The following is a 14,364-nucleotide window of genomic DNA, read 5'->3' as shown; positions in this document are numbered from 1 at the left end:
CACAAATGTGCCCTCTTAAATGGGTACAATGAGAAACTAAGGGATATGGTCTGTGACCATAAATATTAGTTTTTTCACCAAGCAATAGAGCTCAACTAACATATTCCCAGGCATAGCTCATGCCAAATTCATAAATGTAGGCCAAAAGTACAAAACATTGAGACAGCCAGTCTGCATAAAACTTTAGATGAGAGGATTTCCTGCTTTTGAACTCCTGTGATATTCCTCTCGGTCTCTGTTATCCCTGTTTTTATTCCGTCAGCAGACATAAATCTGTGACTTTAATTATTTAAAAGCTGATGATAAATATCATTCTCAACCCAGTGATAGTTTAAATGATCCTAAATCCAACTACAGCCAACTACAGTTATGTACAGGGGGTTCACATAAAAAATGTGAGTAAAATTGGACTTTGCTTAATAAGTTAAGTTACTGGTCACTTAGAAAATGGATGATATACTAAAAATCAGCTCAGTCACTAGCTGGCTGCTCTCTTCTGTATCTTAAGTCTTTAACTCAATGAAAATCATAAAGCCTTTTTTTTACTGCACATTCCTGACATCACTAAAATATATTGGGAACAAAATGTTGTTGTTTTTTTGAGAGGCTGTGTTTCATAGAGAGAGACTACATAAATTGCAGTGGACAAACAGATGGACAGAGAGACAGATTTTTAATTACTCTAAATATTTCTGGGTAATCCAGCCTGGAGACGAGAATCAAACTTTTGGGTGCAAATATTTGAGCTGGCTGGATCAAACCATCCTCCTCCTCTTCCTCGTCCACATCCTCAGCTCCATCCCCATCTGCCTCCAGCGTCTTCGAAACCTGAAACGGAAAACAATCAAAAATAATTTTAAAAGTCTGGAATAAATCAAATTCCATGTAGCTGAGGTACTCTTCAAGTTGGTGGACAAGTACAGCGCAATCATATGAGATAAACCCTGGATGTGATTCTGGAAGAACCAACATCTGGGTCAGATTCAGTCGTGATGTCTTCGAAATAAAACAAGACTCTAATCAGCTTGTTTGTTATTAGTCTTTATAAAAAAAACCCTAACAACAGCGATGTGTGGTGGGCTTCTGAAATTAGGAGTTTGAGATTTTTCATGGACAGTGTAAATTGCTGTATTAAATATTTTATAATTCCAGTTTATATTTACATGGATTTTGGGTTAAAGTGCCCCTATTATGGATTTTTTGAAAATTACCTTTCATGCCGTGTGTAACTCAGCTTTAAGTGAATGAAAACATCCTGCAAAGTTTTCAATCTGAAAGTGCACAGAGTATAAAGATATTGTCTCTCAAAAGAAAGCATCGACTCTGAATCACTGAAACAAGTCCTTTTTAAAACTAATCCAAAGCAGTTTCATATTTACATTATATAATTTACATTAGCATATTGCCTGCCCACTTGTTGGTCTGAATAAAAATGCAAACTGATTGTTTGCCACTAGGTGCTGCTTTTGGAACGGTAAAAATAGCTGGGTCAGTTCTAGGGCCGTTATTGTTTTCACTGTATATAAATGATCTCCCAGATTGCTGTCGGGGTGTAAATTGCCAGCTTTATGCTGATGACACAGTTATCCATGTGTCAGCAAAAACAACTGCACTGGCTGGGCAGCAGTTAACACAGGCTTTACATAACATCTCAATTTCGCTCTATTTCCTCAACAAAAATAGTCAATAAATTCAATAATAATAAAATATAATAATAACAAATACAAAATAAAGCTGTGTAATTAAACTACTGTAGTTACTATATAGACTATTTATATACATAATATGCGGTTTTTGTCATCTTCTGATTGCTCAACTTCAGATGGATCGCCAAATCGTCTCGTTCAATCACACATGTGCCACAAATTAGGGCTGCTCCGATCACGATCTGCCGATCGTTATGCGCATCTCGTCAGTAAAGCCGGTTCTCTAATCAGCGGTAAATTCCATCAGGTGCGTGATTTCACATAGATCAGCTGTTACTACACAGAGCTATTGTTAATTGAGAAGATGCGCAAATCCACGTTAATTTTCAGCGTTTATTTGCGCATCTTCTCAGTTAACAACGGCTCTGTGTAGTAACAGCTGCTCTATGTGAAATCACGCACCTGATGGAATTTACCGCTGATTACAGAACCGGCTTTACTGACGAGATGCGCATTAATGATCGGCCGATCGTGATCGGAGCAGCCCTACCACAAATTTAACCCGACAGCATTCATTTTGCCTTAATTTGTGATTAATACGGTTAACTAGTCGGCACATCTTGTAATTAATTCAATAAAAAATGTAATTGCTCAACAATGAATTTCTAATTAAGATCATAACTTATAACATTATTAGATTCTAAAATGCTTCACTCAGAGCATCATTTCAAGTTTATTTAGATTTGTGATCAAAAGTGGTGCTCTCCGAGAGGATGAGTTGTTTACCGCCTGATCAGTGGAAAAAGAACAGCAAAGAGCAAACACCGAAAATCCTCTATGTCCTCAGCAGAGATGGACAGAGAGTCTGATGGGGGATTGCAGGGCTCTGTTTCCTAATTCTTTGTTATTCAGCACTGCTAAATATCTGAGTTGAGGAGTTGAGAGAGCACTAGAAAATAATGCATAAAGATCACACGATTACATGTTCTCCCAATCACTGATAAAGCTGAGCTTATGTAGACAAGATTAGTCTGTATAAAGTGACTGTCGCTCGGTATTCAGGCTCAATCCAGTTTCCTCAAAGAAACTAAAGCACTGCACTCCAATACATCAAATGTGATAATGGTCATGAGGTCAGACGAGCAGCGCTGCCTTTTTTTCAACAAGAAAGAGAAAACGATAACAGGAGCAAATTAAGTTAGGGGGTCCTGCATACCTATCAGACGAAAGCGTGACAGCGCGTTGACAGAGTTAGTGTCGCAAAGGATGGAGAAAGTTAAGATAGGCTTGCATGATGAATAAAGGAGTGACCCATGCTGGCTGTTATGAAACCACAAACCTGGAACCTGGAGTAAAACTGAGGTGCTGGTCTATTTAAAGATTTTGCTTTTGGAAATTGGCTGGGCTTTGGGTTTGTTTTGTGCAGGGGTCCTGTCCCAAAGGCTGAGATGTTATTTGAAATCATTAAGGCTCACATTATACAAGCCCTGCTTTAGTGTATGAACTAAATGTGTGTAAATTGTCTCCATGTGAGTATTGGGAAAAATTATATTTCCTAAATAATCACATCCAAAGATGGAATCAGCAAAAATACCAAATCACAGTAATTACAACATGTACAACCCAAACTGAGTTTATGGGACAAAGGGAGGATAAAGTCAATAATAAACTATTTAGGCAAAAATGTAGTAGGCCACAAACAACAAATCAATTTAAGGGTTTTTAGAAATGTACTCTTTGTATTGGTTGGGGATTCATTTGGTTTAGATTTCATTTTCCACAAGTGCAATTTTAAAACAAAATTACATAAAATGACAAAATATTATGTTGTGTAATAATGAAGTGAAAAGCATTAAAGGATTTTTGGGGAGTCACATCACAAAAATTTACAACATAAACTAACTTTGCTTAGTTATAAAAACTGAAATTACCTGTTATTTTATAAAGTCCACTGCTACCTTTGAAAGTCGAGAGGGTTTGCAGGGTTTTCCTGTGTATTGATTGTAGCAATAATAACATAATTCATAACACAATAGTCCACAATTCTCACAGCACCAGTCAATCAATTAATGTATTGTGAAAGTGAATTGTGAAGTGAAAAGCTGTGTGCAAATTCAAGAAACAAATTCAAAGACCATTTAAACTTTAAACCAACACCATTATAATTCATAATAACACTTCCTCCAATGAAAAAGTCATCCCCTGTTGTCATCAAGTTTCACCCAAATTTAATTTATGTAAAATGAATTTGTAATGAATGCATATTTGTCATTTTAACTGAACTTAAGACTGGTGGTGATGCTTAAGATATTTTTGTTCATTGAGGGTTTCTGTAAAAAAAAAAATAGTAATAGATCATAATAATTATTATTAAAAGATAATACTACTACTAATTCTACTACCATACTAACAATATACAATGCACTATGGATTGATGAGCTGCTGGTTCATGAATATTAATCACGTTGCGTTCGGTCGAACTGATTTGCTGAAATCAAAACAGGGACGGGTAATAGATGAGCACCAGCCAATGAAATTGCCATTTGCGCATTAGCTCCACCCACTACCGGAGAAACCGGCATATCTTTTGCTTGTTCGAAAATATGAATAATTCTAAATGAACTCCATTATTTTGACAGGAGAAGACAACAAAGAATATAGTTTACATGTAGCATGTCGATTCAGCGTGGTAAGACTCTCGCTCTCTCTCTTTGCATGTGTGAGAAAACAGAGCTATCAGCAAAGCGACGGCGAGTCGTGCTCCTTCACACAGAGTTTACAGTTCGGCAAATACCATAGACAGTAAAAGAGGCAAATACAGGTGTACTGTGCATCCATTGAGATGAATTGAAAAGTACAGATCGCTTGATGGAGAGAGAACTCTGAAGCACTCAGTGTTCAGCGAGTGAAAATATATCTGTGCCAATCTTATAATAGCCTCGAACACACACACACTGGTGAGTAAAATCTAAGAATTTATTAGCCAATGGCTAACAATTGACATAATTTAGTTGCCCTAAGTAAAATTTATTCACATATGCGAGTGATTTACTCGCAATGTAGAGGCTGTTTTGTTGGTTTTCCGTGAATACCTTTAAATTGACACTGGTTTTACTCAAATGAAACGGTAAAATGCTTGTGAAGTGACTCAGAACAGTTCTGGTGATGTTGTTTGTGTATTTATGTCCTCATTATTGCAAGCGTCATGTGCTTCAGTCTATGTACTGTAGTAAACCAACCATTCATTCATTCACACAGAGACATGCACGCAGAACATACAGGATGCAGATTTCAGCCAACTTTTGCGGCTTAACATTTACAGATACTGGTCCATATGGAGATTTGATTTGATTAATTTATGCTAACTTTGACAAATTCCGTGACTGTCCATATTAAAATGTAAGTTTCATTTTCATGACTGGATTTTGAGATTCAGTCCGCGTTTTCTGCTTCGCGGAAATCATAGCGCTGTATGCATCCAGAACCGGGTTTGAACGGGTCCTCGGTACCACTTGTACTTACAGAAACCTGGTACCGTGACATTTTCATTTTTTTAGTACCGACTTGGTACCGAAGTACCGGGTCTTTTGACAACACTACATCTCACATCAAAATCTAACATATTTGTTTAGAACTGCTTTGCAATGTTTTTGTTTGTAAAAAACTTGCTTGATCTGTGCATATTTCTCTCCTGATTTAGATGAAAACAGTTGTATACAAATATGTCGGTGGACTTCGATGTGAGAGGACAACAGGGGATAGGGATGGGTACCGAAACCCGGTTTTAAACTGGCCCCGGGGCTAAATTATGAAAGACCGTAGTATCAGTAAGATCTGACGGTTCTGCTTTCGGTATTGGAGGGGAAAAAATTAATGTACTATGTATTTTTGCTTAATAATGTTATCGTGCACATTTTATCTCACCAAACATTTCTAATGTGCGATCATATTAAGACGTTTGTCTGTGAGATCTGCGAGATCTCTCATGCGCGCCGCGGAGGCTGTCTGTCAGTCACACACACACACACACCACAACGAGCGCGGCGCACACACAGACATAACAGTATGAAAACTCCCTCTTAATAATAAAGAGTGACGATGGCGAAGAGATTTTCTTAATAATGTTATCGTGCACATTTTATCTCACCAAACATTTCTAATTTGCGATATTATTAAGACGTTTGTCTGTGAGATCTGCGAGATCTCTCATGCACGCCGCGGAGGCTGACTGTCAGTCACACACACACACAACAAGAACGAGCGCAGCGCACACACACGCATAAGGGGCCGTTCACATATTGCGTCTTTTGCGCGCTAAAGATCGTTATGTCAAATGTAGGCACGCGGTATGCGCGATCATAACGTTGAAAGCTCAGTCAAGATGAAGGAACAGCTGATAGCTGTATGTGGATTTTTAAATTAATTTAGTAGCAGAGCTACTGCAAGCAGTTTTTAGTGCTGCAAATCCATTTATCCATTGCTGAAATTTCCGCGTCTTCATGGAGAGAGCAGGTCATGGTTGCTTAGCAACGGCAGACTCCTCAGGAGCGCAAGTGCCCGAAGGCTTTGGGAAAAAAATCAGAAAGCGGCGTGCCTATTGTTTTCCACGCGTTTTTAGACGTGATATGTGAAAGGCCCCTTACAGTACGAAAACTCCCGCTTAATACAAAGAGTGATGATGGCGGAGACAGTAAAACGTTCCAAAGTGTGGTTATACTTCACTATTTAAAGTATAATGCAGTTGATGCAGACAATGCTGGTTGTCATAAGTACAACAACATTTTTGCATGTAAGGGCGGAAACACAAGCAATCTGTCAAAGCATCTTTCAAAACTGCATTATGTGCAGACAGAGAAATGCAAAGTTTTCGACTGCATAACACAACACAAAGTAACACAACACAAAGTAACACAACACAAGGTACCAATAAGAATACCGTTAAAGTACCGGACCGTTAAGCAGTATCGGTAAGAGTAGTAATACCGTTAAAACCTTAACGATTAATCTAACGATTAATTTTTCCAGACCATTCGATTATCTCCCCATTAATTGACTACTAACAATTTATACATGTTGATTTACATATCTGAATGAAAAAAACCATGAATTCCTTAACATTGCAATATATGTTTATTGCTCTTAAAATTACAAAATAAAAGACTGACTAAGAATGCATTACTTTGCACTTGTATAGAGATAGCATTCAATAAAACCTTGAAGCCTTGAAAACACATAGCTTACTGAAACAAGCTTACTGAACACATAGGGCCTAGCTTACTGAAAAAAAGTTCTTCTTTCAGATGAAAATAACAACAACTTGATGTCTAGCATTCAATAAAAAAGTTCACCCAAAATACTTGTTTAGAGCAATTGAAAGAATACAGTAACCAATGTAAACTTTAGGGCTTTAAGCTTATACAGAGAGTGCTTTTCCAAAAAATTAAAAATAAAAATTAACAGTGGGAGCCAGCAGCCTGTCATGTAGAAAAAAAAATCTCCAAATGCTCCACGTGAAACTTTGGCGTTCCGCCCTTTTTCTATCATGTCTAATGATTTTGGTTAATATGCACAAGGGAGAGAGAGAGAGAGAGAGCGAGAGAGCGAGAGAGAGCAAGACAGCGCTCGTGTGGTTTGAAGACTGTGAGTGCGCGAGCGCGCGTGAAACTTGGGTGTTTCGCCCTTTTTCTATCGTGTTTAATGATTTTGATTAATATGCACGAGGGAGAGAGAGAGCAAGAAGCGCTCGTGTTGTTTGAAGACTGTGAGTGCGCGCGCACAGCCGGGGCTCTCTCTCGTACGCGCCCTGTCAGGCGCAGCACAGTCATTCTATTCTACATCACTCACCGATCAAATAAGGCTTTGACAGCCGTCAAAAAAAAAGATCAATGCAGAAAAACCCCTGGATTGGTTATATAACGTTGGACAGAATGTTGATCCGGCCATTGCGTATATTCAGCACACATAAGGTAAACGTTTTGCAAACGTTTTTTAGAGGAATAAAAACAGGTCGACGAATCGATGCGCATATTTTGCGTCTACGTCATCGATGACCTCAACGCGTTGTCCCAGCCCTAACGGGATCTGTTTCATACAAACACACGGGGTCCTATCATACACCCGGCGCAATACGACGCAAAGCGCAGCGTAAGTTTGTTTGCTAGTTTTAGTCCAGCGCCATTCGCATTTCCCCGTCCAGCGCCACATTGTTTAATTAGCAAATACATCTACGCCCATTTGTATGCCCATGGGCGTGCTGGTCTAAAAAAAGAGGTGTGTTCAGGCACATTGCTGGCGCATTGCTATTTTAAGGAGCTTAAAATAGACTGCTCCATAGACCAACTCAAACCTGGTCTAAAGCCTAAAGTCAACAGCGCAATATTTTTTTGTTATTTAAAGAGCGTGTTGGTAGAACATGCGCCTCTGGGCGAGTCCACAGTGCGCGTTGACTTTGCTTATTACACACAGGGATGCACATCACACAAACATGCCAAATATTAAAAACAAAAGTATTACAGTGTAAATTAATATTATAGAGTAGTCTACATAAATATAAAAAAGTAATGATTTTGTTGTGAAGTCATTGCGTGTATTAGAATTAGGCTACCTATTTGCAATTCAGCCAATTACTACTTATAATGATGAATGGAATTCTACTTCTTCCCACACCTTCTTCACCTCGGGAAGCTTTGGTGGATTCCTGCTTGTCCAGTAGATGATCTGCTCGCACGCTTTTACTTCATGCATGAGCAGATCGGTTTCTTCGCTTGAGAAGCATTCAGCTTTTCCGCCAACAAATTCCGCTATGTAAATAGCGATCGGCCATGGATCGCATCTCGCTCTCGATTGGTTTATTGAACGTTATGCCCAATACTTATTAAGAGAATAGGGACAACCCATTCCAAAAATGCACCCTGATGCATAGATCGTTTTTCCATCGTTAAAATAGCAAAAGTTGGTTTAGACACGCCTTGAGTGCACCTGCGCAGTGCGCGTTACACTTTATGTTTAGATTGTTAAAATAAGGCCCACAGTTTTTCACTTCACAAGACATTAAATTATATACTTAAGTCATGTGTTTTACTTTTGGATCAAAGTGATGTTTTAAATCAGTTGTTTGGGACCCTCATTCCGATGGCACCCATTCACTGCAGAGACTGCGGAATTTTCTACATCTTGGACGGCCTGAGGGTGATTAAAGTTTCAGCTAATTTTAATTTCTGTGTTATCTATTCATAACAACATAGAGACTTCATTATTTACACAGATAAGGAGAGGTTTTGCCCAAGTAATGTCCCACTGCTCACAATCTGGTTTTAATTGTCTCGTTTAAGAGTCTGCGTCAGACATGCAAGCTCATAATGATGCCCACCTCTCAAAGTCTCCCGTCTAACCCCCTGCGCTGGAGTCCATTTGCTTTGCTCAGACAGTGAAAACATGCCACAAGATCCACCACGTCTTATCAGTGGGAGCACAGGATTAAAATACCCCCACAGATGGGAAACACATTTCAATCTTATTGGGAGGATTTGGTTCAATTATGAAGAAAAATACATTCCAGTGCTGCCTCTTTCAATCTGATAAAAGAAAAATATATTTTAGTGTGTCATGATTTTTACATTAAGTGGGTTAATGGTGTAGCTTTAGGCAAGTACACAACACCTGAAATGCTGGGTCCCTGCAGATGTGTTAAAACAATGAACATGTAAAAAAAAAAACTATTAAATAATGTGAACTGGAATGGAGAGAATTTTGCACTTTCAATTACTTTACTCCAAGACTAGCACATATAGTTCAGGGTGCTTATGTGCAAATTTGAGCCTGAAAGATATAGCCGATATCTGATAGTGTAAACACTTGACAACCATGATACAATGATTTTAGTCATTTTCGTGGATCCATGTGAATGTGGATCGTTTTGACACTAGCCCCTTTCACACATAAATTACTTTACTGGTAAATTGCCAATAAATTACTGTTAAGTAAGAGTTGGGACTCACTAACTCTAATTTTGTTTAGGATAAATAGTATAGGAATTTGGAGTTTGCTGGATCAAAAGACTGTATAGCGTCTAGTCTTTCCTAAAAAAAAACGATGTAAGGAAAACCATCCAGAGAGACATAAAGCATAATAAGATAATGGTCTATCATGGTCATTACGTGAAAGACACCACCCTGCATTACGAACCTCTGGATAAGCATATCAAAGAAAAACAGTGAGGATGAGACTAAAGCAGACAAATTGAAAGGACCTTTCTGGAGACCTTAAGACACTGAGCCTGTGATTAAGAATGATGCTTCAGTCTTAATGTGCCTGATGATACCGTGAAGTACTCTTCATGGGTGGCCTTTTCTCTTAATCTCCTGTGAGGCTCAGTAGTAAAGGGCGCAATATAAATAAAGAAGATTAACAGTATCACTGTGAAATAAAGAGAACGAAAGCAATAGAGCGACAGTGGACATACAGTCGACTCCATAGAGGAGAACAGCGCCAGCTGACAGCTGGGGGTCATCAAAGCTCAAAGACATGACGTGACAAACAGTTTTGTAACCTTCTGGAACCACCAGTGTCTAAAGGCAAAGAATTACTGCTTTGATTGACCATTTAATTACACATTCTTTATCGTGTCATGGTTTGGTTTATTTGTACTCAGCCAGGAAAGCAACAGGAAGTTTACAGTAAGTCTGCAAGCTGGCATCTGTGTACATGCTTGTGGTAAATGGACTGATTCATGAATCTGAAGAATTAACCTTCCAGGCATTTGAATGGTAAGTGGCCTGCTTAACAAATTAATGTGACTCACAACATTGAAATGCTTAGCTTGGGTCATGATGACCACCACATCCTGAATACTGGATTAAGTTAATTACGCGAAATGCCACAGTGCTGGTACTAGGATGCCGCTCTCAATAGATGTGGAATGTCGGGATGTGATGAACTGGTTCTCATCATGATTGTATCATTATTTCCACAGGTAAAAAAATTCCGAAGCCTCAATTTCAGCACAGTATTTCGATTATTGCAAATAATTTTCAATCCCACAAACATTTATTCACTATGAAGGTTGAATGAGTAAATTTATCAACACAGATTAACAGATCAATACAGGGTTTGCACAGAAACTGCAAAATGAAATTCCAGGACTTTCAAGGACTTTACAAGCACTACTTTTTTTGTTTTTTAAGGACTAAAATCAAAGATCTCACTTATCAAACAATCTTGTTATTATCTTTCAAATTCTAATAAACTAATAAAACAAAATGTTACAAATAAAATATAGCACAAAAGCATGCAATGACTGTGGCAACTTTAACCTGTGAAAGGATATTATGGCAAAGTTATCGCTTTCCTTACTCAAACTGATATTTTTTTTTTGTATGATTTTGTATGATTGACCTAAAGAATGAATGCTGTACCATACACTTGGGAAATTATGAGCTATTTCATGGCTTATCGACACTAGGGTGGGTGACAAATTCACAGTATATGCAGAGGAAGAGTTTGTATGCCGAGCTGCTGAGATAGAGACGTGTTCCATGCTTGTAAATGATAACAGTGACACAAAACGCGTCAGACTTTATATGCATTCCCAAATTAACAATATAATGAAAGTACTATCAAAGGTTTTACCACAAACACAACTTTACACTAATATAAGGAGTAATATTGCAAGATCTCATGCGCTGCTAAAAGCCAGGCGAAACGGCTCTATATTTATATCAGATGCGCTGCATCGTTAATATTGAATAAAATTAGCAACACTAATTTCATATATACGGCCCTTCGAAAATTCAAGTATTTCTCAAGTACTTCTCAAAAATATGTCTGTTTTCAAGGGTTTTCAAGGACTTATATTTCAAAAAGTCTAATTCAAGTACTTCAAGCACGTTGTACGAACCCTGTCAATCAGTAATTTAAAATCTTTCTGCCACACTGTAATTTCACAAACAGTATGCGTGTTTCTATTAACATACTGCACTAAATGGAGTCACATCACTATATGAGGAGGATAAGGAGGAATTCCCCCCATTTTCCAAACAGAGTGTTTTGATGACACTTGGAACTGGCTGATAATGAAACTCTCAAAAAAAGCCAAATGTCATTCAGTGGTCTCTACAAGAGTGATGGCTCCCATCTGACCTGCTTTCTGGGGAACAAGAGCCTGTTGCGACATTCTAAATGATTCAAAGCTGTGGAGCCAATTTCCTTGAGCATTCATTGCTCTTTTGAAGGCATCCCTGAATTTTTCTCCTTAAAAACAACAGTAGCATTGAATTTGTCTACAGTGGAATGAACTTGAACTGAGTAGCTTGACTAATGTACATCATGAAAGTGCTTGGAATCTCACCATCATCTCATGAAAAACCCTTTAAGTAAGCATAAATGTGGCAAAGTTTATTGATATGACACAAAAAAAATTAATGAAGTGCAAAGCACTTAGGAGAAATATAGATGGAGACAGCAATAGATGTACTGTAAGTATAATACCAAGGGCCAAAGGACAACTTGAAATGACCTTAAGTGGGATTTAAACCTACAACCTTCGGGATACTAGACCAAACCTATGCCACATCAATGCACTGCATTGGACAAACACTGTAACAGTAGTAGCAACAAAAAACAAAAACAAAAAATTACAACTTTCCTCCAAACAGATCTAGGCGCTGCCATAGACACCCAGCCAGAGGAAGCAGGACAAAACGCCAATTTAAACAACAGTGGTTACACACCTTCTACACTTGGCTCCTAATAAAATCCAAAAAAGTGCTTTTGAAAAACAGTAGGCTTGCACAGCTGTGTGCTCATTAAAATCTATGTGTGCTATCAGAATGACAGTTGATATGATGATATACAGTGTAATTGATGACTGTTACACTTCATGCTCTGTGACTGCAGAAGTAAATGACTGGCAAACACGTATAAATATAAATATAGCCAAACATGACAATGAAAACAGTCCATGCAATTGGAATAAGACTGCAAATTGGAAAACTGGCAGAACAGATGCTGTTGATCCAGTTGCTGACCAACAGTTAATCTAAAAAAATGCTGGGAAGTTTTAAGCCGGTTATACTGATCTTTAGTGAGGTCTGCAAGAAATAAACATGGCTGATAAAATTTAATAGGCTCATCTGTCCAACTGATATTGCAGTATATTAGCACTTGTAGCAAAGAAAAAGCGTGTCAAATTTTAACTTCCTTACTCCAACGGTTTTTACGAGATTCCCCTTGTTACAGCCTCCCTCGATGGGTGAAACTTGGCATGCGTTCTCCTAACAACCTGGTGTCCATGTCTAACTTATTTGGACATTCAGAAGATGTAGGTCCATTAGTCAATATAGGCCTATTTGCAAAAATCTCTTGGCTTGTTTCTGCAGAACAATCGATGAACTTGAATAACCTAATTCACGCTTGAGACTATATTCTGGTGTTTATCCTGAAAATGGATACATCAGAAACAGGCATCAGCGTGCCTTTAACAGCCAGAGGCTGCCAAAACTTGACTCCTTAATGCAAATCTTGCCCTAATACAGTAGATTATCTCAGGCAAAGGCACTGGTGCACTGGTTCCTTGCACTCCAGGACTTCCACTTTGTGCTGAAACAACTCAACATAGTGAAAAAAAGTGGATGCTCAATGTTTTTCCTCTCACAATGTGGGACAACTGAAAATCTTCTATAGGAGCTGTTCCTCTAGCCTCATTATCACTGGAAGGGACTAAGGCTGGAACCCTGATGGGTGCTGGGCAATAGTCAGAAATTACAGCTGCATTCTTTACATAGCTGTCCTTCAACCCCAGCCCCTTGCAGCTCCTCTACTTTCCTTCTCTACTGGACAGAGAAATTTAGGATGCAGCAGTAAATTTTGATGGCATCCTGAAGGCAGATGCCATTACTAAATGGTTCTCAGTATGGTTGACTGATTGAGATACATACATTCTCATCCCAAATATCTTATTTTATGTTAAAAGTACTCTGGTCTTTCTGAAGACCTGTGAAATGTTTTGCTTTGCCATGCCACTGTGAGCATTTAATTAACAATTTAATGCTCCTCTGATTCACTATTTCCTTCAAGTGTGCAATAGAAATGTCCGTGATTGATTACAATGTCTGAATAGCCTAACAATTTATTGGCATATGTCTGCTAAATAGTGTTGCTTTTGTAAAAGAAAATTATGACTAAATATCATCGTCAACCAACTTTTATCATGTGACGAAAACGAGATGAGACACAATGTAAATGCTGGTCAAGTGACGATGACTATAATTAATTGTACAATGCAATATTGTTGATGAATAAAAATGAGACTAAATGTATTTTACAAAATAAAAACTATGCTAAAATGTCTCATCATTTTTGTTGACCAAAACAAGTCGAAACAGAATTTTATAACGTTATTTCATCTCGATTTGTAGCGTTATTATTATTATTTTGCAGTATTTCTGTTCCTGTGTCTCGCTTTAGGTGCTGCATCAGGTCATACTGCACAGACACGGGTGACGTCACTTCCTCAAGCCCCACTCGCGGCATTATAGAAGATGACAACAAACAAAGTTAAGTCTGACACAGAGAAAGGGAACGATGTGTGCACTTTTTCAAACATGTTTGGTAAAATAAATGTTGTAAATTCAAAGAGCATCTTCCATGCCTGGAACTGGATGTATTCTTGAGTCTATAAGGTAACAATAATATAAAAAGATAACATTGCTTGAAATGGGTT

At 38.2% G+C, this 14,364-nt stretch overlaps 1 protein-coding gene across 4 annotated transcripts in view; it reads right to left on the bottom strand.

Annotated features, from left to right (window-relative positions):
- The window catches only part of LOC132126706 (myotubularin-related protein 13-like), a 169,302-nt gene that overhangs the window by 80,575 nt on the left and 74,363 nt on the right, over positions 1–14,364 (bottom strand). For all 4 annotated transcript variants that reach the window (XM_059538173.1, XM_059538180.1, XM_059538160.1 and 1 more), the window contains exon 4: positions 682–828. In XM_059538173.1, coding sequence (XP_059394156.1) covers positions 682–828 — 147 coding nt within the window. The remainder of the gene's footprint in view (positions 1–681; positions 829–14,364) is intronic.

Source organism: Carassius carassius, chromosome 3, assembly GCF_963082965.1.
Source record: "Carassius carassius chromosome 3, fCarCar2.1, whole genome shotgun sequence".
NCBI lineage: Eukaryota > Metazoa > Chordata > Actinopteri > Cypriniformes > Cyprinidae > Carassius > Carassius carassius.
This window is presented reverse-complemented; position numbering and strand designations above follow the sequence as displayed.